Source organism: Anneissia japonica, unplaced genomic scaffold (assembly GCF_011630105.1).
Source record: "Anneissia japonica isolate Jap-2015-1 unplaced genomic scaffold, ASM1163010v1 scaffold1642_len504882_cov181, whole genome shotgun sequence".
NCBI classification, from domain to species: Eukaryota; Metazoa; Echinodermata; class Crinoidea; order Comatulida; family Comatulidae; genus Anneissia; species Anneissia japonica.
In genome coordinates this window covers 296,036-323,987 of record NW_022692852.1, presented here as the reverse complement: position 1 = coordinate 323,987, position 27,952 = coordinate 296,036, and the positions used below count along the sequence as shown (strand labels likewise).

The window sequence follows — 27,952 nt, the reverse complement described above, 5'->3', positions numbered from 1 at the left end:
TATCAATGAATATGATATTCAAATACGCATTAGCTAAACTAAGAAACTAATGAACGACACAACATCCACTACCGTAGATTTTGCTCTTCTCTGGTTTGTCTCATGTACCGCTCACCACACGTTGCTATAGAAACTCCTTCGTTCCAAACTCCATTCACCTTCATAATAATAATGTTAATAGATAATTGTTGCTTAAGTGCTGAATTTTGGCCTAATTAATTAAGTTTAATGTGTAATAATATTGTTTAATATTGTTAAATATTCTGTTATTAATGAATAGGCCTAGATATTGTTTTTTTCGTGCTAATAGTTTTATATGTCTATATCCTTAGTTATCTTTTATTTATTACTGTATGTGTTATTAACACTTGTAACTCTGCCAATGGAATGTAATTTCTGAGTTTTTCAGACAATAAAATATCTTGAATAAGAACGCATCTCGAACCATAAGTTTCATGGTGACGACGATGTACTGAAGCCCTCTTTATTTATATGATTAACTTGTTTTGTGATCAATTTACTGATTTTCGAGTCTCCTGCCTCGCGACTCTCGTAGTCCCCGTACACAAATCTCAAGTAAACATGACAACGGGGATCAGGTGGCACTGCTTTCTTTTAGTGCATTGCTTTTACGATGAGAGATAACGTTACTAGTATCAATATGTAACCTGATTGTAATTCTGCATTTAATCATTCCGTCTCCGTCCATGTAACTTTTATTTAGACGGCCAACAATGGCACTTAATTGGCGTAAGAAAGAGTACTTCCAGCTGCTGATCAGCGGTGGGGAAGATGCCCACGCAGCCCTTGAGCTGCTGGTCGATGATCTGCACAAGGACAAGCCTAGGACTGTAACTTCGTTCCTGGACCATTGCGGTTCTGAAGATTTTTTGTGGGGTTTGGTTTATATGCTACGTCATAAGAATACCAGGTAATTTATTATATATTAAACACTGATGTACCACTTTGAAAAAAAAGAAGTCAGTACAGTTACAGGAGCTTAAGTTAGGCATATTATAATAATAATCAGTTTTACTAAAATTGAATAGGCCTAGGCCTATGTACCAGAAATAAAAGGCCCTGGCATGAGCTAGCCAGTAGGGTGCAGGTCAACTCGGCCACAAGTCAACTCGGCCACAGTCAACTCGGCCACAAGTCAATTCGGCCACAAGTCAACTCGGCCACAATTAATGTGTTCGTCTTCTGTTTACTCACAACATTCTACTTCAACAATAATATTAAACAACAATAACGACAATAAATTAGTAATATTTACATTAATAATACTAATTAGTCATTATGACGATAATAAATCAAAAATTAAATACATTTGGGTTCTCAGTTTCTCTATCTTTTTTGTAACAGGACATATAGATGTGTATAAGAGACAACTAATTAGTGATAATAACGATATTGAAGGTGATAATAGCAATAATACAACAATAATAAATTAAAGATAATGTTTATTTTTATAATAATAGTAATACTAATTAGTAATAATAATAATAATGATACTTGTAATACTAGGCCTACTTAGTAATAATAGGGTAGTAATATCGATAATAAAGGTGACAACAATAACAATAATATTAATAATAATAATAATAATATGAGAAAAATACTAATAAAATGCCCATAACAACAACTTTTTAAAATTTCTATTATCAAAATTATAATACTAAGAATAATAAATAATAATAATAATAAAAAATCGAAAATTATTTATTATTTATATGGTACTGTAATAATAATATCAGCAAAAATTTGAACAATATATAAGGTTAATGCTAAGACTAATAATTACTATTAAAACTAACAGTAATAAAAACAACAATAATAATAACAACAATGACAACAATAATAACAGCAATAATAATAACAATTAGTACAATGTAGTACCAGTAAATGACTTATGGCCGAGTTGACTTGTGGCCGAGTTGATTTGTGGCCGAGATGACTTGTGGCCGAGTTGACTTGTGGCCGAGTTGACTGTAGCCAAACTTTTTGTGGCCGAGTTGACTTGTGGCCGAGTTAACTTGTGGCCGAGTTGACTTGTGGCCGAGTTAACTTGTGGCCGAGTTGACTGTGGCCGAGTTGACTTGTGGCCGAGTTGGATCGAATTCAGCCAGTAGACCCTAGCTAGAGAGACCTAGCTACTACTATCTATAGTAACAATTAGTAATAAATATAATATTAAATGTTCAGCAGGTAGGTGATTGATCATGCAACTGTTTGCTATTAATATTACGAGGCCTATTTTTTTGAGTTGACTATGTGATTTTTGCTGTGCAATACACATTAGCTGTGTGCGCCTATTGGCGTTGGCTGTGTGGGGGGGGGAGGGCAGACTCAGGATGGGCGATAGGGGGTGCGTGAGAGTCCACACGACCTCAGGCCCACCACGGTTGGGGCTGAGGTGCAAAACCTTGATAATATGGACCTACAGGTAGGTGCCCGGAAATTGCACTCTCATACCTTAAAAATCGTACTATGTTCATATCAACAATACAATACAAAAATGTTTTTTAATACAGCTTAGGTGGTGCAATTGCACTGTTGCAGCCTGCCACCCCCAGCATCCACCCCAGCTTATGATAATGGATGTTAATAGTAATTTTTTATTTTATACATTTTATATACTGTATATATATATAAATATATATATATGTTGAATTTGTTCAACCATGAAGCCTCCGTGGTGTAATGGTTTGACAGTGAGAGGTCGCAGGTTCGAGTCCCGCCAGAGGCATTTTATTACACAATTTCTTTATTAATTTATTTACAGGACTACATTAGTTGAGAACTATGCTACACAATGTATTATTATGCCAATAATGAGCATTTCGAATAAATAACTTATTTTTGGCCAGTTAGCACACCCCCTGCTTTGAAAAGTGGACATTGCAGAAAAAAAAAAATTTTTTAAATAAATTTTTATCATGCCCTCTGCTGACGATCTTTAATATAATAAGTTCGCTAAAGAAGGTATTAAAAAGTATCGCTGATGTCTTAAGAACAAAGGATAATATATTTTCTCTGTCAGTATTAGGGATGCAGAAAGAGGGACAGGGACATAAAAACTAATTTTATAATAAGGGTTAAGTTCTAAAAAATTTTTTTTTTTTTAAATTTATTACAACATTTTAGGAGAAAGTAAAATACAATATAAAATGCCCTCCAATGTGATTTTTTTATGTTGTCACCCCTGGATCTATCACTGCAGTATTATATATAGCTGAGCAAGTTTCCATTTTTGTTACTATTTGATTATCGCTTATTGTTACAGTATAAAATTACAGTCTTGAACTAGACTACGTTTTCTGTGACAGGTTGTTATACTGTAGACTTCTCCTGAGGTTGAATATTTGCACAGCAGGCTTCAATGGGTTAGTTTCTAAGGGACATGGGCACCTAGTAAAATAAATGTGTCTGGCCTAGTATGAGTTACAGATTGCTGAATTACCACCCAGCATTTGCAGCTTTGTCTTTGAACCAGTATTCATTAAAAAAAAAGTATCATTGATTCCTTCATTATATTTCATTCTTCCAATAAGAGCAAACAATTTAAAATTTAAGAGAAAAGAAAAACACACAACGAAGCTTACCATAGTGTTAAGGAGGACTCAAATTGAGTCAAACTCAGATTGAGCACAAATATGAGTTACAGTATTTCAAAGCATTCAAAAAACCATGTTGTCTAAATTATTTTTTTATGATATATATATATATAGAATATCTGCTAAAATGAAGTTACTACTGGTACTTAAAAAGTAATATTCCTAATACATTTTTAATTACAGATATTGTAATTTTTTTAGAAAAGGTGATCACCTTTGATATTGAAGAATGTTTTTCAGATTGTATAATGAGGCATTAACGAAGACAAATTTACCAGACAAATTAACCCCCAAAAATAATTTCAAAGAGTCTGTACAGGAGAGGTTAATGTTTTTCTCTTTATAATGGGGTCCCCAGATGGAAGAAGTCGTTTCTGGGATGGTGGCAAGTAGAAGGGGAGGGGGTGGGAGGGAGAAAATGTCACCGATGGGGGGTCTACTAGACCACCTCAACCCAACCATGGTTGGGGCTGAGGTAAGAAAATTCATGATTATTGCACCTCTAGGTGAACAGAAATGGCCCTCTCTGACTTAAATTTGAATTTTTTCTACCCCATTTTGTTTTATATAATTTTGAAATATTTATTGTGCCTGGGCTGGCTGTAATGAGATTTCTTAGCGCATTTAATTTTATTTTTTTTTGCTGCACATTGTGATATCTGTCGGATAATAAAGTTGTGAAAACATACACAATTATGAGTTTCAACAGACTTGTGACCCTGCCCTGATATAATATGTTGAAACAAGGAGGTACCCCCTTGGTTGAAATAAGATATTTCGTTCATAGTTTATCAGTATAACATTACATTCCAATTATGTATTTTATGCAGGGTTGCGGGAAACTCAGCATATATCCTTGGGACTCTAGCAGAGCATCACCTTGGGCAAGCACGTATTCTGGCCCTCATTAGCGGTCAACACCCGCACACCATCCTTGCAGACCTCAGCAACATGCTGGATTATGACGACTCAGAATCTGTGATGAATGCTGCTGGAACTCTTGGCACACTGGTAAGGAGAAAGAAGAAAGTTGGATTAAGAAAATAGTATGAGGAAAAATTTGTGCTTTCAAACATAAAATAAAACATTTATTTAGAGTGTTATTCTACAGAAACCAACTGGTACCAGATTTTACCATGTGTACACCAGGAGGATGACTATACAATTTTCCCAAAATTAGAGGGTGACAATTAAATTTTATAGTCAATTTTCTAAAACTAGTTTATATAAAATCACCTAAATAAAATCATCTACTGTATCTTATTGTTCCTTGTGTCAGTTTAACAGTGGATATAATACTTTCTACAGCTACTGTAGGTGGAAGGATATGGTCTATCAGTAGGCACTCTACTGATTCTATCAGTACTCATTCCTAAATCTGTTTTTCATAATCCATCATTATAATCTTTGTAATAGTTTTTCATCATTGTAGTTCAGCATGAGGAATAATGTTTGGATGTGTTGTTAGCGACCCAACCAAAATTTCTGTTTAAATTAAGTGACAGGCTGTGAAGTGGTTTATGCTATGTTTTACAGCCCTAGGTGCAAGTAATTCATGGCTTTATAAATAAATAAATAATCTGGCCGCTTTTCAACAATAATGATGATAACATCGGGCCATAAATCCAAGATAAGGCTATTGTAGACTTCAACAAAGACTAAAACCAAGAGAACAGAACACTTGAAGAATCCATATTCTTTCTCATGTACACTAACACTGTGTATCTGTACATTGATTTTGTTATAAAGATGTTTGTTTACTAGTTTATTGCTCTTTCATACGGAAACGTTTTGTGATTCTGTTTTTCAAAATTTTAGTATGACCCCTTGGGAGACAATGGGAAATCCTGAATGTTTGCAAGTTAGTCCATGAGCATGTGGCTGCATTTTAATTAGTCAAATTTGCAAATACCAAATAAGACAATGTAGTCACGTTCATACTGCTTTCCATTGATTTGTTGATACTTTTTAGAGAATGAAGCTGTGTCTTCAATTGTTACCTGGGATACGTACATGGATATGAAGTAAAAAAAATTGATTCAAAGTAATTCCAGCTCTCTAATGTTCCAACTTAATAGTTGTCTTGCTTGATATTTTCTAAACTATTCTAAAAAGTCAATTTTATGTTTGTATTTAGATTAGAAACTGGTTCCAAGAAGGAAAGCACTTATGAATGTGGTCAAGCTGAAATGTAGGGCCACCATATCAAAATATTTGAATACCATTGGGGCTTTCCTGTATGATGGAAAAATTATGTATAGTAGGGGTCTACTTTACAAAAAAAAAAAAAAGAAATGAATGCAAACCAAAATATAATCATTGTTAATTTTACGTTAATATTTTATTTGGATGATGACAATTGAACAATAAATAATTCTAATTCATTTTATTGTGCTTAACATGATGTTGTGGATACTGTAATTTGTAAGGAGAACCCTTAACAGGTTTGTGCTTTCAGTAGTTCTTGAAAGCTAATTTTATGTTTTGATAAAATAATAAATTTAAGTAATTTAAGGTCTGGGAAATAACCTTCCTGGGCAAAAGCCACCTTTGTGCAAACCCCTGATAAACAATGATATGCAAATTAGGCAATAAGCAGGCTCTGTTAGCCGTATGGTCTAAAAACCTGAATGACACTTTGTATCATAAAATATTGTAGCCAACAGCCATTAATTTAGAACTTATTGGTAATTTCATCCCATCACCCATTTACTACCACTTCAAATGATGTGTGGATTGAATGGCGTAATTTGTACATCAAAGGGTTATTTGAGCAAAGACTGCAATTCTCTGATTGATTGTGAATTTGATAACAATTTATGGGACATATTTTTTATTGCATTGTTTTACAAAAATCAACTAATCTTGAATATATATATCACACATAATTATCCATTGCTTGAATAATTTATATTTATTAGCATGTATTACAAAGCAAGGTTTTGTTTTTATTGCCCAACAAGTTGACCTGATTCAAACGTTTTGTCAAATTTAATGTTTGTGGGAAGCTAACAAACAGTTAATCTTGACTGTAATAACCATTGTGTACTGTAATCTATGGGTTATCTCTATATTACTCTATTAGATTTTGTGTATAGTGGCCATGACAGGTTCAGCGATGGCAATGCTGTGATAATACACATCAATTTAAACAATACTAATAATAGCAATGACAGGTAGAAAGTACAGCCATAGGATCAAGTTTAATTAAAACCCCACTTTTACAAGCGAATGGAAAGAATAACAATTACGCATGACTCATGAATTTTGTCTGTTCACTTTTAAACGCAATTGTTTAAACATTTTGTAACCATCTCAGAAACCCACTAGATCGATTTTATGGGTGCAACGACTATCAGAGGCTAAATTTATTGTGAAAACAATGTACTGAACGTTGTTGAAATTGGAAGCGTGTATTCTTATTAGGCCAATATTTTTACAAACTCAAAAGTGCACAATTTCTAATATAAACGATTTATTCTTTTTGTATATTATTATGACCTGTACGTATATACTAGTGTTTAATATTATCTACATCATAGGATTACTGTTTTTTCTAATTTCACGGATATGATATCTACCTATTTCGATTAAGTGATAAGCCTACCAAAAGTTTACAAACTCCAGTGTTACGTTGACGCAGTCTCGCAATGACGCCATAATAATCAGTGGCAGATTCAAGTGGGGCCGAGCATTTTTTTAAAATGGAAAAAAAACAAAGGAAAATTAGAATTAGAATTTAGGTCTGAGAGTGCCATTTCCGGCAATCTAGAGGTGTCATAATCATAAATTTTCTTTCTATAGTAGTATCTCTTTTTCTATAATTTAGGCAAGACTTATACTTTGATTTGCGAACCATGCCGTCCTCCAATTGATAATTTATAATAAAAATGAAATTTTATTTTTGGCCAATTAGCACACCCTCCAGCTGTTAAAAACTGTAAATTTCAGAAAAAAAATGTCTTTCCTTATACTTATTCAACTCAAATTTCATTCAATTCAAATAAAATTTTATTCTTATTTTATCCTCCATCTCAATGTTTTTTGGCAAATCTATTTGTTAAACAAGACACAAATTTTTTTTTTTTTCACCCGCCTCTGATAAGTTAGCGAAACAAGGAATAAAAAAAGTCTTGCCTTACCCTGGGAGGTACGTTATTACCGAAAGTATTTATTTCACATGCACTGAGTCGAAATAAAAGGTAATACCCAAAGAAAACACTACAGTATGCTGAAGTAGAGTGTATAGAGCTGCTACAAGATAATTTTAATTCATACATTCAGTAATGAATAATAGTATATAAAAATGCTATATTCCTTAGGCAGAAACAGCTGAAGGTCGGGAATGGATGTTGAAGGAGCAATGCATTACTTCGACCGTAAGTAAAGTGATGATGCTGTTGTCGTCTGAAAACATGTGGACAGCAAGCAATGCAGCACTTGTCCTTGCCAGGTTGTCCATTTCTGAGGATGGTTGCCACCTATTGCTGTGTCACCAACAGTCACAAGAACTTCTCACTCAGCTGATTCAATCCCTTGGAGTAGATGAGGCTGGTATGTTTGTACTTTTTTTTCGTGCTGTTGTACAGTAAAGTACTTTTAATAAAGATTAAAATGAAAAAATGATGGATTATTTGATTAATATTGTAGATTGATGTTGATTGATTTACTGATTGACTATATTAGTTGATTATTGTACATTGTTTATTATTATTGTTATTAAGTAATTAATTACAGAATAATTAGAATGATGATTTGATTGATTAGATGATTAATGAATTGATTAATTTTTGATTGATTATTGACAAATTAATTGATAGATTGATTAATTGATTGATTGTTTTATGAATTAATAGGTTATTTATTTATTGACTTGTTAGTTAATGATTTGATTATTAATTTGATTTGGTAATTGAGTGATTGAAAAACATAATCTACAAGCAATAATTTAAAATGATACAGGGTATTTATTCAGTTACAAGCATGCCTTAAGTGAAGATTGTTAAAGTATGACTAAGTAATCTTTTTTTTACAGTATAAGTTTGTTTTCTACTGGTATTTTTATTCTATATCACCTTTTTAGAGTAAATGTTATTACAGAATGACCTTTGACAAATTGTCAAAGGTTATATGTCATCATTAATGTTTGATATTGATCTGTGTAATCTCCATCATCAAAGGAAATGTACTGTGCTGTATCAACTCCTTCACTGCACATCATCGATGGTTTCTTCATTTACTCATTTCCTTATCTCATCAATTCATGAATACTTCTGTAAATGATCTATGCCAAATTTAATATCCTGTTAAACAGAAAAGTTATTAACCTGTATCTTAAGTAATGTACTGTTGTGTTATGCTAATACTGTATAGATAAATTTGAATTGAAATTAACCCCTTAATTAACTTTAACTAAATTTTGAAATCGAGATGATCTTTAAAAATAATTATTGAAACAACTTAATAGCAATAGTGATTTGACGGAATTATATATTGCTTTACACAAGTATGATTCAAATCACTTTGCCTTTTCAAATATAAAATAAATGCTTGATTCATATATTGTTACGTTTATGTAAAAACAACCTTGGGGATGGGCACTTAGCAACAATAGAGAAGCTGAGGCCATTAGTGGTTTAGTTAGATGTTAATTGCATTCAATAAAATATTTGATTACCACGTTACTGACGACACCCACCGTATTGTAAATTTACAATAATATTTCTATATACTGTATTACATATGTGTAAAAAAAATCCACTCATTATAGCAGAATAAACAACAGAACCAAATACAGCTTATCTTAATATCAAATCACATGTTTATCATGATTTTATTGTTTTGTTGTCATACCATAATTATCTATTAATGTTTGATTTCTTTAATTGTTTTTTTTTTAAGGTAAAGGGATGAATGCAGCATTTGCTGTGGGAAGGATTTGTGACACAGAAGAAGGAAGACAAAAACTCATACAGCACCAAGATATTTCAAAAATGGTTTGAAATGCAAATTTATTTAAAAAAATTGTCTGATAATGAAAGTAATAAAATGGCCTTCTCAGCTTCCCTTCTTCCAGATTTAATTTAATTCTTAAAATTTGTATATTTGCCTTTTAAACTACCCCAATATTTTTTTTTTATCGTTAAATTTTTTCCTGCATAGAGCAATTGTGTACATAGGACCAATGGGTTAACTTCCCATATAAAGGGTAATATTGGAGTAATATATAACGAACATAGGAAAGTTTAGCATGGCAAGTTTTAAAATAGGACCCAAGTGATAGTTTGTTTTCATACCATATAATAGGTTCCACTTTGCTCTGTAATATTTCCAAGCTCTCAACTATGTAAGTGTATCTCTACTATTCATTAATGTTAAAATACTTTCAACACAGATATCCAGCCTAAGCAATATGCTCTCAAGTAAGGACCCAGGATGCGGTAAGAATTCATGTTTTGCTGTCAGCTGTCTTGCTGGTAACAAGGACGGCCTTGCCCTACTACTTGGTCACCAATGCTGTGATGTCATGCTGAGAAGGCTGGCAGAACAATTGGACTCAAAGGATGTAGAAACCTCTTGGTTTGCTGCAATGTACGTTTGATCGCTTTGTTGTGGGAATATATAATCACCTGCTAATAATTAGGACTGAATTATGTATTATCACATACGACATTTGAACATATTGTTGTGTTAGACAAACAAGGTTGTATGCTCACTTATACAGTGAAATTGATATTGTGGTGTTATTTATGCAGAAGTTAATTACAGTTACTTTCTCAGAACGTATTTTTGAAGACCTAAAAATATAAAATATTGATATTAGATAATTATAAATACTGTAGGAATATACAGCAAGTTCTTAATGGGTATTGTATCAAACTTGTACCATGTAATGTTATTGACAAGCATTGCAAAAACATAGAAAATTCAAATATTTAAACTTTTTATTTGCTGATGCATTACTTTTTTCTTGCAGGACACTTCGGACACTTGCAAGTCAAAAGAAAGGTTGTGTAGTGTTGCGAGATCATTCCATCATTGTACCCGCATTGAAGGTAATTTTTTATGAGGAAGTGGCTGGTCCTTTTTTCAATGGTGTATTCCAGCTTGACCTCTACTGATTTGGTAGAGCACCCAAAATGCAGTATTGGGATGTTGGGTTCGAATCCCAATTTCAACAATATGATTTTTTCTTTAAATTATTATATGAAATTTTAAGATGTTTGTATTAGTAGGGAAAACTAGTAACTGGTCGCCATTGTGAACAATATGGTTTTTTTTAAATAATGAAATTTTGTTTGTAAGTAGGTCAAATTAGTAATTGGTTGCTAACTTATTCATTATTACTTTGCCCTAATAGAATGAAATATTCTCAGATTGATTTTCAGCTTTGAAAAATGTTAGTAAAAATGGATTTCTCTCATGTTTTTAAGCAAATTAATAGCAAAACAGAACTATCACAAGACCTTCGAGATGAGGTTGAACTGACGTTGGAGCTGTTGAAAAAACTTGAAAAACCAAATCCGCCCACGCTAGAGGTCAAAGGTCCCAAGGAGATCATGCTCACATGGGATACAGTGACTTTGAAAAGTGGACTTGATGTTATTTATAAGCTTTATTTAGGTAAGAAATTCAGCTTTTTACTGTGCATGCTATATTAATTAACTGATGCAAAACTTAATATTATGATACATAATGTCAATGATATAATCTGTGATGATGAAAATATAAGTAAGGTACTGAAAAAAAAACAACTTAATTTTATTCTCAAACTAAAACAGGTTCTTGAGTATGAAAAATCATATTATTTATTTATATTTATTAATCATTTTATTTTTTAAACCTGATCATTAAAAACCAAATGTTGTAAGTTACAATTTTCTTTTGCTTTATAAATATTAAAATTATTAATTATTTTCACTCCCTCTTAGATTCTACTGTGCTCTACAAAGGTGCTAACACTAGCTTCCTTGCAACCAACCTAAAACCAAATCATTTATATTATTTAAAATTGCAATTAACAACAGATGGTGATGAAAGTCCACTGAGTGATGTGGTGGAAGTTGCCACTGAGGAATGTGGTAAGAATTGCATTTAATTGTGATTATAAGCACACTCTACTTATTTTTAGAGACACCCATATAATCACAATTTTGTTATAATTGTGGCGTTAATAGATGGTGTTTTAGATGTAAAATATGAAAATTCTGCTACACTGCCAAAAAACAAAAGATGTTTTTTTTTTTATTTTAAAGAGATATAGAATGTTACATCACTGACGTCCAAACAGCTAGTGCAGTCAATACACTAAAAGCCTCCTATAACAGCCAAATCTACAGAATACATGCGTATCATTCTCACTTAATTTTACAACATTGTGTCTATTCGTGCCTTGGAAACTCACTATAATTATGAACAATTAAATATGCATCTGATACTAGCATATGGCTAATTTTTGTGTTTTTGTTAAGTTATTGATTTAAAAAAGTTTGTTTCCTTTCCTAAGTTAAAATAGCCTTGTAATATGTGAGTTATCTTTGAGGCCACTTGGCTGTAACAACCCCTTTTTAAGTAGTTGCAAAGTAGTGAAGCAGTGTCGCTTGACTTTAGCGATGTGACTCTAAGGATTTTCTCTAGTCCTATAATGAAAGTAGTTATATTAGGTAATTTTTGTCATTTGAATTTGCTGATTGGCATTCTTCCAATTTTAACAGCGCCTGATGCTCCCGAAGCTTTGCGTATCCTGGCTGTTTCAACATCACAGATCAGGATAGGCTGGTCACCCCCGGCGTTAATCAATGGCGGGTTGAAAGGCTATGTTGTCTATAATGGTAAACAGCAGGTGGAAGTAACAACAGAACTTTGCTGTACCCTCAGTGCATTGGCACCTAGTACCAAGTATGATATCTATGTAAGTGTATCTTTTAAAGAATTCAGTAATTCCTTTAACATGCTTCGCTATTATGCAGTATGTTAGAGTTGTTCCCCTTTTGGCACAAGGGCGCTACCAAATGAACATATTTCCAGTTATATGTAGTAATACACATCAATCATTCCAAATTTATCTTTACGTTTGTATGTACCTACATCTGACATCGGTGTGTATGGGCAGGTGTGGTAGCACGCGCTGCAAGCGTGATTATATACAAAAGAAGTATGCTCAACACTGGTCCATTTGTAAAACCTCGTAAAATCCGTATTCTTGTCCATGTCAGCGAATGTTATAACCGTAGTATATTTTTTAGGTAATGTAATATATTTTCTAATAATAATAATAATATAAATTAAAGAATGTAAAAACTTAACACCTGTAACTTTGCAACGACAACATTTTTATTTTTTTTGCAAGATGTACAGTACTAAATGGATTCGTAATAAAAAAAAATTTTAAATTTAAATGTTCTTAAAACTTATTGTTTATTATGCTATTGTACTGCACTATATCGAATTCATAATGTGTTTTTTTTTTTATCTTCATTATTAAATTTTACTTTATTTAATAGGTGTGTGCTTTTAACCATAAAGGGAAGGGGCCAAAGGCTTGGATATCAGCAGCAACTGGGGAGCTAGGTAGGTAGACTGAAAATTATATTGAAGGTGCCAGTATTGTGTCTGGGAAAACTGACAGGCTGCCAGACCTCACAATTACCAAACTTCAATCCCGACATGCTGGTGGGAATCCTCACTGGGTACTTGCTGGCTGTTTGCCTCTGCATATTAGCTGGCTATTAGTGTGACACTAAAAGGTGCTATCTGGCTTACATGGCATGGTAATAGTTAATACTACTGGGTACTTTTACCACTGGCTACCAGCTGACTCAGTAGATCCAGAATGTTTTTGCCAGGGTCTAGAACCCAAATTTCCAAAGGGGCAGGAAACAGCCAGGGTCCTACTCTTATAGTCAAGAGATAAGGTATTTGGGATGCAGATGCGGCGCTAGCTGGGTGTCCATAGAGGCAAAGGATCCCTCCTTTGAGGACCTCTGGACCCCCGCTTGGACTCCCCTGTTAGGGAATTTCCAGCAAGGTTGTCGGGGAAAAATCAAATCTCGAGTGCCAAAAGTACAATTGAAGCATGCAGTACTAAGCTGTCAAATTTTAGGGATTAAAAACTGTTTAGTGTTACCATATGTAAGTGGTGTTGTATACTATCGCAATCGTATGGGTTGCAGTTGTGGCACCAGCCGTTCCCTGACGGGGCTGATATGTCTGACAGAGGGCTAGTATCCCCGATAGGGGGACTCTCAACTTGCATGGTTTTCTATCAAATTCTCCTTTATAAATAAAGAATTCCATAATTAAATTTAAAATTTTATTATTTCTTAATAAAATATTCCCCGAAAAATTTAATTTTTTCCCAGACTGGGCAAGGGGGTGGTGGGGCTAGGCTTCTCCGACCGAGGGTGTCGGGTGGACCCCTTGTCGAGGAGCTTGGACCTCTCGTCGGGAATTCCTGGCTGTTGTGATGATATATAGTAGGGGTCCAGCTAGGCTATGGACCTTCAGAGTTTTAGCCATTTTAATCTCTCTTGTTTGCCACCCCTTGGATTTGTCACCCCTTGGATTTGCCACTGTGGCTATACACCACTGGTAGTACTATCTCTAGGTACTAGCAGGCTATACACCACTGGGTAGTAGTTAGTTACCACAATTGTTCCAGCTGACTTGTCCAAGATATTAATTGTCCTAGAACCTCATTTCAGCTAATGTTCGCTTGTTGTCTGTTTATATGTATAATGTTTCAAATGTGTTTACATTCTTTGTAACATAGGTAAACATGCTCCTGGAAAGCCAATACTTAATGTCAGAGGTCGTAATGAGATACATTTGACATGGTTGCCACCAGAATTTCCTCTTGGTCGATTACACAAGTTTGAAATTACACTCAACGGCAAGGTGGTTTATTCTGGAACAGATTTAAGTTTCACAGCTCGTAGACTTGTGCCAAATACAGAGTACACTTTTAAGGTAAGCTTATGAATAATGTATATCCTTTTTTTTTTTTTTTGGAGTAGGGTGAATGATAGCCCAGAACGCCTCAAATATTATTTTTGGGCGTCCAGAATACAAAAATTTTGACCCCCTAGGGTAGTGTTGTCTCGATCAGCCCAACTTTCGGCCCCCCCCCCCCCCCCATTTTGGACATCTCTGGATCCGCCCCTGTTTATGTAAGATTTAACAATTTTCTGAATGAAACTGTGAAAGCTACGATATCGTTAGCTTACATTACTATGCAAAAAAAAGTCTATTAATGTTGTTAAGCAGTGATACATAGTGTTTTACCTGAGTATACAATAAAGACAGATAAACTGTATATTTATTTTTAAGGAAGGTTTAAGTAATTGTCTTTTTTAACATATTACAGTTTAAACAATTATTTTTAATTACAGTACTTTTATTCCTAACATAATGCAAATCTTTATTTGTAGGTGGTAGCAGTTACAAGTGAAGGCAGGTGTGAAAGTGAACCTGCAAAGAAGAAGACTCTTAAAGATGAATGTAAGCTTGGATTAAACTATTTTATTAGGTCCATCTCTTTAATTACAAACCAGCACAACAATTGATACTATTCATATTTTATAATTTGTACTTATGTATTTGTATTTTATATTAATTTGTGCATTTGAATTATATTGTGATTAAAGAAAACTGAACTGTACTATGTTAACATTTTTAATCATCTAATATTAATTACAATTTTTTTTTAGATAATGTGCAATCAACAGCTCCAATCTTCTTCAGTCATCCACACAAAAGCACTGATCAAGATGCAGGTAAGAAAATGCATTAAAAAAAATAGCTACTGACTTCATTGACTAGACTTGGACAATTACACTAGTGTTTTATTTTTAAAAAAATCCCCTGAGGCATGCTAATAATTTGGATGAAAAAGCTTAACAATCTGTAATTATTGAATGCTCAATTTCCAATGCAGTCTGTGTTGGTTTTGCTTCTAACTGATGTGACTTCAGTGTTAACAACACCTGCAAAACTATCACTCTAGGTTTGCTTTGATGTATAGATGTATAGCAGGTGAAATACAGGTAAAAAAATATGAGAAAATTGTGTTTAAATCAATGAATCTTGTTTCATGTTTGAAGGAATTGCATTTTACTTTGTGATTTTTTTTCTATAATGTATTTTAAGGTAGTTTTTTTTTCATTTTCAGCATCTAGACAGGTAAAACAGCAAAGCCAACTGCTGTCAAAAGGCAATCGTATTAAAACACCGTCTTCACAAAAGGTAAGTTGTTTTCTGATTTCAGTGTGTCATAGTTGTGCAGGTGATATAAAGATATTGATGATTTAAAATGCTTTACATGCGATATACTCTAATTGTATTTTGGGTGTAGATTGACCCCATTTTTAACGTTAACAAACATAGATTACGAAATATTTCACCTTCTTAAAAACATGTTTAGCATCTAGTTATATATGAGACAGAAACTTAGTTCTTTGTGATGTATTATTTTGTCCTAATTTCAGTTGGATGAAACTATTATTGTTATTGTTATAATCATTATTTGTTTCTAATATTTGAATAATAGTTCACGTGTGTTGTTATTCAATAAAACCAAGATTAAGCTGTTGTTCTCAACCCAAGGGAATATTTCCTACCATGAAATTTGCAGTAACTATTCTGAGAAATTCCCTTGTGTAAAGACATTTAAAAAAAAATACTATTATTGTTGTTGTTATTGTTGTTGCTTGTTATATAATACTAATCTTTCTTTATTCTGGTAAATTTTTCAAAACAATTGACATCTGTACTGGTCTGTCAAGAGGTCCAGATTTGGTAAATAAACTATAAATTAAAGTAAAGAAAAATGAAAGAAGTGTTAAGAGGTAAAAAAAACCCAAATAAATTTCAGTGCACGAAGAAATGAATTTTATAGGCAAATGTATAGACCAACACAACGATAAATACAATGTAGCAACATGGTTTAGGAATGTTGTTTTCTATTTGAATAGTAAATATGTATATATGTTTGTATTCCAATATTTTTCCGTTGTTATGTTGCCAATATTTGTATATTTGTCTTAAATTTGGTTTATGGATTTCTCATTGGCACAATGTGTTATCACTCAATTTGTTGTTTTCTGCACTTTAAATCAGGATGCTACACACAAAAAATTTATATTCGATTAAGACAATAAACTGTAATCTATTTTCCTTGTATTCCCTTTTTGCTGCTAAGTCGAGAAACAAAGTTCGATTATTTTGGGTAAGTCACTAGAAGTCAAAAGAATGACAAGGAAATATCTTAATTTCAATGTTTTCCTTTGCTCATAATACCCATCAAATTTTGCTGAAATATAAACCTAAATTTTACCCTACAATCAAAATTTTTAACAATAATTGAACCATCAAAATTATCTAAAGTCTAGCACTAATTCAGAAATAACTATTTGCATAGAATATATAATCAATACATAAAAATGACATTAAAAATATTGCAGTAGTGATGATCGCCACTCTAATTATTATTGAAATGATTAAATCAAAGATGTAAAAAATATGAAATATACAAAATGCTAATTAATTTATCTACATGCCCATTACAATTTAACAACAATTGGGAAGTGCCAAATGTATTTAACCTGTCTGTTAACTCAAATTTCATTTATATTATATTTTAAAAATCTCATGAACCAATTCAATTTTTGTGTTTCTAGCAGCGAAATGCACATTCCTCTCCGAGTGAGTCTACAGAATCAAGACCATCTTCAGGTTTGTGAAAGTTTATTCAGGATAGAAAATATTACATAGCATAGTAGACTTGCTATTTACAGATTATTACTTTTAAACCCTACACAATCTTGTATATTTAAATCTCTTTGTTTGGCTACAACAGGCTATTCATTAAAAGACCAATCTTTGGATTCTACAGTTTATTCAAGCTCTGACAGTGATGTGAGAACGAGAAGCTCTTCCCAGAGAGATATGTATTCTACCTCATTAACACTAGATAGTAAATCAAGCTCTGCAGTGCCCGGAGGAAACCATTTGCCTGATGGAGAAATCAATCAGAATCATGTGCTTCATTATAGTATAGATGGAACAAAGAACACACCGCATGGAGACAATTCATCGGATAATTGCAACCCGAAGAGCACTCATTATCAAGGTTGTGAAATAACTAGTGATTCTGATGAATCAGTTGAGGATGATGAACCCCAGAGTGAATGGAAAGTTGTGATTCGTAACAAATATGAGGCTGAAAACTCAGTGAAGAAGTCTCCTGCTGTTGATATGTCTGGTGATGCACAAAGCTGTGGTGAACCAACTGCTAGAATTCATGATAGTTGGAATGAGAAAACTGGTGAGCCACATGATGAGGTTAAGCACATGAATAGACAGTCTCGTGAACAGGGAACAAAGCTAAGAAGCAAGCACAAGTTTAATAAATACACACCTGCCAGAGGCACTATTACTGGACTACAGTCAATATTAAAGGAAACAACACTTTCTGATAACTGTGGGGGTAGAAATTCTCTGACAAATAAAGAACCCAAGTCTATGGAGCCAATAGAAGAAACTGGGCAGAATAATGGAAAAAATTATGGAAAACTAAAGACAGAGACTGACATGCAAGAGCAAGACATGCAAAAGGTGTCTGTGGCCAGTGTTAAAGACAGACCAGTAGATGGCATACATCATAGAGAGCGACAACCAACATTCCCTATAAAGCACAGACAGTTTACAGATGTTGATATTAAATTGAGAAAGCAAGAATTAGGAGGTAGTATTACTAGCAAGAAATACAGAACTTTCAGAGGCAACCAACAAGTAAAGAAATTAACAAGGCTTCAGTCATCAAGCATATCACATGACAGCAATCTTCAGGGTATTGTTAATAGAAGAGGATCCTATAGTAGCTCCAGATACAGCCCAACAATGATGTCAGGATCCCGTTTCAGATCAGAAACCAATTTGTCATCATTAGACAAGATGCCTTCTGACACACAGGAGAATGTTGACACAAATGGGTTTGTACTGTCTGCTAATGGTACGATCATATACACAGAGGGTGAGCCTCAAAACCCAAAGTCAAAGGGTAAGAACTGTACGGTGGAACAACCAATAAGAGAAGAGATGGCTTTGGAAGAGGGAAAATATTTATCTGGGAATTTGTTCAAAGGCAAAGAGCCATTGTCAAAGAAGACCCCCAACTTGTTTCCATGGGAGAGGGATGGAGTTCAATTTCAGGAATTACCATATGAAAGGTACAATTTTTAGAATTTTTGTAGTATTATAAAATATCTTATACTATTATAGGAATGGACATGTGATATTTAATTATTTTTTATTGTATCCAACAGTGTAAAATAGAAATAACAGTATGGATATAAAAAAAAAATACTCTCTGATTTATAATCTAAACTCAAGACTGATTCTATGAGAAGGAGCAAAACTGTACCTTGTTAAAAACTGGAAAGAAATACCGTTTTTGACTTTGTTAGACAGGCTACTTAGAGGTGAAAGCAATCAATCAATCAATCAAGCAAGTCTGCGTGATATCTGTACTTACTAACATCATAGTCCATTCTTGTCCTATAGGTATACAGAATTAGATAATCAAAAGCAGAAGAATCTTGCAACTTTACAGAAGACATACTCAAAGCCAATGAACTTTAACACTATTGTTGACCCGCTGCATGATAAGCACTGCAACTCAGACCGTACAGTATTTTACCAAAGAGCTCAGACATTTATGAGTAGCCACAGGTACAAGCATTTGTATTGGTTGATAAACATTTAGTAATAATTGAATTTATAAATCAGGTGTAAAGAAAGGGATAACTGGCATCAAGGTAAGGTAGATGAAGAGGTTCACTTTATCTGAATTATAATATATCTTGTTTACAGCTGTTAATACCCAATACTAAACATTTGATTAGACTTTTTATTTGTTAGTCTGCAGTTCTCCTGTAAATTGTTAACTGTAGTAATTGTGGTACCAAATATGATAGTAATTGTTTGATTAAATAATGTTAAAAAATAGACCCAGAGAATAAATTAAAGACAATCAGAAACTTTATAAACATTACTACGGATTTTAAGAATAATTATTGATTAAATTCTTTTCAAATTCAGTTTTAGAGAAGTTTGTTTGTTTATTATAGTTTATTGAAAACTTTTTTTAATAATTTTTATTTTTTCATTTATATAAACAGACCTTTGCTAAAAAAGACGCTGGAGAAACTTCCGTCGCATGTGCCAGGAACTGGTCAATCCGGTGGAACCAGTACAGGCACCATGGAATGTAATCTTCCGCAACCTTTGAATAATAATCGTTACCAGTTCATCCCGATGCAATTCAGAACGCAACCTCTTCACATGCCAGGCTCACCCCTACATCCTGGTAACCCCAATGGTAACCTGTATGACAAAGGTATGTTATGTGTGATGTCATTTATCACTTTCCACTTTGTAAATACTAAATGTTAAAATATAATAATCCACCAATCATTTTGGATCCTCTGCAAGCGAATAACACTCCAGTAATGCTCTCTTCAACTAACTAATTAATATTCAAGTTATCTTAATGATCACATATTATTTACCCATAATGCTTTTAAAGTTGTTTCAATTTTAAATGTGTATTTAAATAATTATCATCATCCTGATTTTAATAGCTATGTAAAATACCTGTTCATGCTCTTCTTTGTTATGGTGGTATTCTTAAATGATGTTTTATGAGAGCATAATTTCTGCAGTTGTTCTTCAATGTTTTCTGGAATATTTACACAAGAACGTATATTTCACTGAAGTGTATTGTCATTGTTAAATAGTATTTTTATTTTTCTTGTGAGCTATTTTATAATATGTGATTAACTGAGTGTATAATTTTCTCATTGTTTTCTTTATATTACTTGGAAACTTCGTAGTTTTTTTTCCATTATTTTTCTATATATAGTACATTGGTACTTGTGTGTGCTTATCATTTTGGCTGTTTTACCAGTAAATGTTTTCTTCATTGTTTACAAATATATTTTTACATAAAAAACCTATATTGTATATTATACTGTCATTGTATTAAATGTTGCTTTTTTTTAAAAACTATTTTATAATAGTTGTCTTTCTATTTTTATGTGATTAACTGAATGCATAATATTTTAATGTTTTCTTTATATTAGTATTTTTAAATTTTACTTGGGATCTTTGTAGTTTTTTTTTTCTTACATCATCTCTCTTTATACATTGCTACTGGTGTGTGTTCTTCATCTTGACTTTCAACTTTCTCTTGCATGATTCATCACCGAGTAGTTTGGGAACTGGAGGAGGTTGAACAACGGCCATCTTTGCCCCGTTCGTACACCTGCCCTTCTTTGGAGCGTAAGCTACTTCCATCCTTTGCTTTTCTTTTCATCTCAATCGTAACCAATTTCTACTCACAAAAAAATCATGTTTAACATTATATGGTACAATTACATCAGAGACATGTGCAGTATGCACTGTGTAAGCATTTCTTGTTAGTCATTAGGATTTTGTAGGCCACATACATATCTCATTGCCTATTGCAATACCTTACATTGAGAGGAGTATTGCATATATACAATACATGAAATAATCAAAGTAGGAGCTTTATGTGTTAAACTTTTTAAAACCCTAAAAAAAACTCTTGATTGGCTTAAAAGTGAACAAATGAATAGAGTATGTGTAATAATTTATAAGCAATTTTATATGAAAAATGTGTGTTGAAATATCTGGCTGATAACTGTGCGTAATCATCCTAAGAATATAATAAAAATGCACTGCTGTACATAATGCTCAATTTAATTAGGAATGAATATTGAGATATGTATTTGTGTTATTTAATATTTTCACCATCTGAAACTAAACATACTAATATGTAATGATCTTACATTCCAACATGCAGCTTAGCTGTCAGCTAATCTGGCGGTAGCCACTGTGTGTGCGCTGAACTGTGGAGATCTCTATATCCCTGGTTCAATTCCCATCGCTGCCTCTCCTTGTGTTTCAGCTGGAGGGCTCACGTACAAGTTACTATAGCGCACCGTCTGGAAATAAGTCTGCTTCGAGACCTTCGTGTTCTATTCTTGGTATTCACACCGAAAAAATCCAATCCAATCCAATCCAATGCAGTCTATATTTATACTGTAGGTAGCATCACTCCTGGAAAAAGAAGGCTTGTGCCACCGGCCGTGAAAGTTGTCTTGATAAAATGCCTGCAGTACTAAATATTATCTGTACACTATATAACCCAACAATTTATTTAAAAAAATGTTTTTCCCCAAATGCCTCCGGGACAATCATGATTCCTCCGACTGCCGGTCATGCATTTTTTCTAGCCCTGGGTATCATATCTTCCACCTCTTTAGAATATGTTCATCCATACTTCTTCCTATCACTAATCATATTTTTGTACAAATTATGATGAATTTGCTTGAAGTTTGAGTGAACATAATTTTAATATTTATTTGCCAATAAAGTTCATTTAATCTGGGATTTAATTTGTTTAAGATGATAATCAGTGCCAGATTAACCATTAGGCAAATAAGGCACAAGCCTACTGATAATCGCATTAATGGTATAGCTTCAATTTTTTATTTCAGTATTTCTCCAAATAATACACAGATTCCTTCTGTTTAAGTATTTCTTTTCAGGTTTTGAATTACATTTGAATATTATTGATTGAATGAGTAAAATTTGTACATAATTAAAGATGTTAAGGTTTTAATATTCTTTTATATTTTGTAATTAATAGCCTTAGAGAGTCCTGTTCTTCCACCCATTAACACTGCTCCAGAGTGTAAGTTTGTGTGTGTTTGGCTATCGATCGCATCTTCCAAACCTAAATCCAGTGCTTCCTCATTTCCCATCATGCTTCCAGCTTCGACTCCATGTGTGAGATTTAAAATTTAGAAAACAAGGAATTACATTACTTTCATGGGTATTGATTCCATCATTGGTGTGGTGAAGTTAACAGATAAAATTCCTTCCCAACATTAGCTTTCCATCCTAAAATAGTTGATCAGGGTTTAATATGACTATTTGATAAAAAATATCTTGATTTATTTCATTAAATACAATGTGATCTATGATAGGCCTCTGTAAGTCCCCCAGTGTTAGTTGCCACGTTATCAGAAATTTTTCATTTCAAATTTCACGAAAATGGTCTATGCAGTGTGTCCATAATGGCTAGGTTGCAAACAGCTGCAATACCAACAGTAGGGGTTGGGGAGGATTTGTGTAGGGGGATTGTAGGAGGATTTGGGCAGGGGGATTGTAGGACAGACTAAATTACCAGTTGGCTACAAATTGAGAAAAAAAGGAAATTTTGGCATAATACATGTCAAAAAATCTCAAAACAGCTTAAAAGTAAAAAAATAACCAAGAAAAAAGCAAACAATATTTAAATCATAAAGATCAATTTTTAAATTAATTTGCTCATTTTTACCATGAAAAATAATAGAAAAACTTCTGTTCACTGGAAGTGTTTCTATAATTTATATCATCATCCAGTATAACATTTTTTTTTTGGTAAAAATAATGAATTATTTTCATGATCTTCTACAGATATATATAATCATTATGCCTCTTATATTGTGACAACTAATTGTACATGACATGGGCTGTCCATTACCAAGTCAAAGCAAAATCATCAATATTCATCACTATTATGGAATTACGTTCATATTCTGCTGAAATAATTATAATCATACATAAATTATTCAAAATGTTCATCAATGTGTTACATACTTTGTTCATATTTTTTTTTCATGAATGACTCATTTAAAGATGAACAAATAAATTTTGAAATGTAGATTCGCAATTGCTTCCATTAATTTTATCAGAGTTCATATTCCGCCGTTCAAAATTATCAGTATCCTGTGTTTATCTCAATCACAACGTTTCATATTTAATCTAAAATGGTATCCAACAAGAAAAGCTTCAACATTTGGTTCTTAATACATGATAGCATATTTATATTAGAGTTTGATTATTTGATTGCAAGTGGACAGCCATTGAGAAGCATAAACAGTAACTAAGAGCAGAAGGTGCTATTCTTTGTGATGATTAATAATCACATAACAAAGAACAACAATTAGGAGCATGCAGAATTGTTATCTAATAATACTACACAAACAAATATGTGCGACAACAACCGTGTGTCTAAAAGTAAAAAATGTAGTGTTTTCACAAATGACCAAAAGCTATTTTTTGCTTCTGTGTGTTGTGAGCAATGATATGCGAAATAGATATCTGAGCTGTTCACTTTCTTCATATGGAAGTTAGTAAGTGACTATCCACTATGAAAAAAAATGCCCTGTATTTGTATGAAAAGAATTTAGATTTCCAAACTGAACCACGGTCCTCCATCTTTCTGTTATCAAATCCTGGAGTATAAGATAGCTGTAGTGCACAAAGTGTTTTGCATTAGATTTTAGGTTATGTATATCATATCTGCAGTAGTCTAATAAAATCAATCAAATACAGAAATACATTTACATTAACATGAAGACTGCTTTTGAAGACACAGTGCTTCTCTTGCTCATGAGCACTTGTGGCTTGAATGGTAGTGTTAGACTTAATTACAATAGTTTTATGACATTTAGAACACATCATAACTGGAAGAATACTACTAATACATGGTCAAATAGAGAACTAACTAGATATATTATTATTAGACCTACACTACCCTAACACCTCACATAACATTATACGTAGAAGCATGTTTTTATTTAACTATATAGTTAAGGTATATAAATTTCATCATTATGTAGTATAATACAAATTAGAATAATGTTAGATTTAATACACTTTATAAATATTATATATAGATTCTTATACAAATAATTTATAAATCATATTTAAAATATATTCAGTTATTTAAATGATATGAATGATTAATGTTTTTGTTTTGTTTTTGTTATATTATATATTATATTGTTGTTTTATTACTGCTTTAATTATGAGTAAATCAACAACTATTTAAATATTGTTTGTAATATGTAGATGGCGAATTTAAGGTAATAGAAGTTAAAATAATAAAACAGACATGCAGATTTCATCTGTATCCATTATTAATGTTCTCTGTGTTAGTAGGCCATATTCTATACACCACACTCATAATAAATGACCCATGACATGTATAAAACTTTAGGAGAATTCAGTGCAGCGCTTATTCATGAGACCTCCTTAATTCAAAAGAGATGCTTTTCGAGAGCACCATTTATACATCATTGGAATGATCAAACAGTAGATTGTGTATACAGGCCTATATCACTTGTTGCAATACAGTATTAGTATTTTTGATATCATAAGAAAAAAAGTTGTTTAATAGGTTTTAGATGATACAAGAAATCCAGGCACATTGTAATAATTTTCTCGCAATATATATCTCTAAGAAACAAGAGCAAAATCATGTTTGGCATGACATTCAAGAGTGGCCTATTAATCAAGAAAGGTGCACATATGATCATTTATTATGATTTTTCCAATTTACATATTGTAATTTACAGGTGCATACGTGAGGAAGTTGGAAGCTATGTCATACCTATCATCACAAAAGATGCAATCTGCACTGCCCTTACAGCCGTGCCGTCCGCCGGTCATGCGGTACTCACATCGGGAGAGCCCGTAAGTAAAATCCCTTAATTCAGTCATTATATTCAGTTTATATTAATGAGGTACAATGTGGGAATTTTGTTTTTGAGAGTAATGTATTGTTATATTTTTATGTACAGTAAAATATTTTCAACTGGGCACTATATTTAATTTTTTTTAAATGGTTTAATTAAGTTTATTTTAACAATTTTATGGATTATTTCATTTCTTATGCATAGAACATTACAAGTGGATTCACCAAAATCACGGAGTACCTCCGGCCTACTTACTGATGCAGCTCGTTGACCAAGGAAGGATAGATTTGCCACAAGTCTCAATTTTTTTGTTTTTTCCTAGTGTTAAAAACTTTCAAAGGGTGCCACCAAAGTATAGTATGGAATGCCATGCAAATAAGTAATATGGAACACCATTGGTGCCAAAATCGATTTATTTTTAATAGTTTTCAGTGAATAAGAAAAATCCAGTCTAAAGGAAGGACTGCATTTACATACAACTCCAAATAACTTCATCTACATATTGTACGTGTAAGATTTCTTGTGATGTCGATGGGTGCTTGTCTATAATTTCCACACTATATAATATAGAAATGTGGCTAATTATAAGGGTGGGGTATGTTAGTGCAACTTAAGTAAATGGTTATCACCTGTCTACCAAAATTTGATAGAAGTTTAACATTTGAGGCATGTTGTGGCAAAATGGCCAAGTTGTAGCAAAAATTGATATTCAGATTATTGGTATTTTCAGATACTTCAGTATGTAATCGTAAAAATGAGGAGTCATTCACTGACATTGGACATTTCGTCGCTCACATCACGAACTAACACAATTATATTCAATTGTGTTAGTTCGTACAACTCCAAATAACTTCATCTACATATTGTACGTGTAAGATTTCTTGTGATGTCGATGGGTGCTTGTCTATAATTTCCACACTATATAATATAGAAATGTGGCTAATTATAAGGGTGGGGTATGTTAGTGCAACTTAAGTAAATGGTTATCACCTGTCTACCAAAATTTGATAGAAGTTTAACATTTGAGGCATGTTGTGGCAAAATGGCCAAGTTGTAGCAAAAATTGATATTCGGATTATTGGTATTTTCAGATACTTCAGTATGTAATCGTAAAAATGAGGAGTCATTCACTGACATTGGACATTTTATGTCATAGTTATTGGGAAGTGAAAATACAGCACAAATAGAGTCAAAACAAACACGACTTTGAGTAATTTCCTTCCAGTGTTTGTGCATACATTGTTTAATTGAATTAACTACAAAAATAATGTTAAATAAATGATTTCTTAGTCGTTTCAAAACTAGGACTTTTAGACATGATTAATTAGACATTAATCTGTTGGTCTATAGTGAAAAAGTGCGGCCCACATGCTGCCCGTGAAAACCCTATTTGTGCAGCCCGCCTACCATTTATCCTGCCGCCAGTGATCTGTAAAAAAGAATATTAAATTGAACATAAAGTTCGGGTGCGGCCCTCGCTGTTAAATCAGAAATTCACTTTGGTCCTCCGGCCTGTTTTATGCCTGCCCCTGGTACATATATATTTTTGAATAGAAAAGTAGCGGTAGATTTGAAAGATAATTGGTCGCTCTGGCTTGGGTACCAAAACATTATTTGTGCCTTCTATTTGTGTGTTTTATGCTGTCAAATTTAAATGATGGGGTGATAGGCCTTTTTAGTTCTGCTATATTCAAATTTCTGGATGGTATGAGAATCATGTTAACTACTGAAATTCTAAATCTTCCCTTCGGTACATACGTAACCTCTTGAAAGTTTCTCATATTTTTCTATCTAACCATTAAGTTCTTTTACCTTTCAAACTTAAAGATCAATTCTCAGGTCATGTCTAAAGCAGCATTATCAAAAAGAATAATGTATAAAAGTGATAAAATTGTATGTAGCATATATACACGTGTATGTAGCATATATATGTATATGTAGAAAAGAATTTGTACTTCTTGATAATTTGACTGTCAAAACACACAATTCTATGGATATTAATTATTTATTTTGATGGTACAATGAAACAAATCTGCATAGGTTGGTGCAAAACATTCGGAAAATGTCTTGGTTTTATATCATCATTATATACTTGTATTTCTATAATGTCACTATACAAAATAGTATCACATACAGGCAGTGAATATTGTCTAGGATGTTTTAAAAATGTGTGAATGTTGAGTAACATATTTACTTTGTTTAGTGTTGCTGGAGTAGTGTTAGAGATACTATGTAGGTGAAAGGTAGTGTCCTGTAGTTTTTTGCATAAAGTTATAATAACTAGATGCCAACTATGTAGTAGACTTGCCACAAGTCTCTAATTTATTGAATTGCTTTATTTTTAATAGTTTTCACTGATTAAGACAACACAAGGACTGGAACCCAGTCTAACAATGTAGAGGAGCAATGTTGAATTGTATTTTGGTATTTTTCAAGAAAGCAACTACAGAAAAGTGCCATCTTCATGTCTATTATATAAATTACAGCCATAAATAACTTGGTGGGACTTAAGCGTAACAACAATTAATACCTAGCTATACAGTATTTACAAATTTATAATGGAATTGAAGGCTTCAATTCAGGGTCAAGTCTTGACATCGAATAACTGAATCTACAACAGCCATCTGGGAGAGTAGGGGTTGCACCAGGATTTGCCAAACAGATGTCCGATGTCCCCAACAGAGTGGGGGGTGGTGGCCAATCTACAGATGAGAGTTTGAGTAG

The 27,952-nt window shown here is 32.9% G+C and overlaps 1 protein-coding gene across 11 annotated transcripts; it reads left to right on the top strand.

Moving 5' to 3' along the window:
- The first annotated feature begins 541 nt into the window (after nucleotides 1-541).
- LOC117100434 lies at nucleotides 542-26,009 on the top strand. 11 transcript variants are annotated; one of them, XM_033240125.1, is made up of 23 exons: nucleotides 542-931; nucleotides 4,448-4,628; nucleotides 7,940-8,171; nucleotides 9,519-9,613; nucleotides 10,012-10,208; nucleotides 10,594-10,672; nucleotides 11,051-11,240; nucleotides 11,549-11,698; nucleotides 12,332-12,528; nucleotides 13,121-13,187; nucleotides 14,389-14,585; nucleotides 15,047-15,116; nucleotides 15,326-15,391; nucleotides 15,787-15,860; nucleotides 16,816-16,842; nucleotides 17,297-17,348; nucleotides 17,509-18,844; nucleotides 19,179-19,346; nucleotides 19,796-20,013; nucleotides 20,889-20,957; nucleotides 22,351-22,395; nucleotides 25,109-25,226; nucleotides 25,433-26,009. In XM_033240125.1, exons 1-23 carry the CDS (start codon nucleotides 735-737, stop codon nucleotides 25,497-25,499), a joined length of 4,092 nt encoding a protein of 1,363 aa, XP_033096016.1. In that variant the 5' UTR covers nucleotides 542-734; the 3' UTR covers nucleotides 25,500-26,009. The 11 variants fall into 11 exon arrangements, with proteins under 11 accessions (XP_033096016.1, XP_033096012.1, XP_033096015.1 ...); XM_033240121.1 differs by having other exon boundaries at nucleotides 17,473-18,844; XM_033240124.1 differs by having other exon boundaries at nucleotides 17,294-17,348.
- The last annotated feature ends 1,943 nt before the right edge of the window (nucleotides 26,010-27,952 follow it).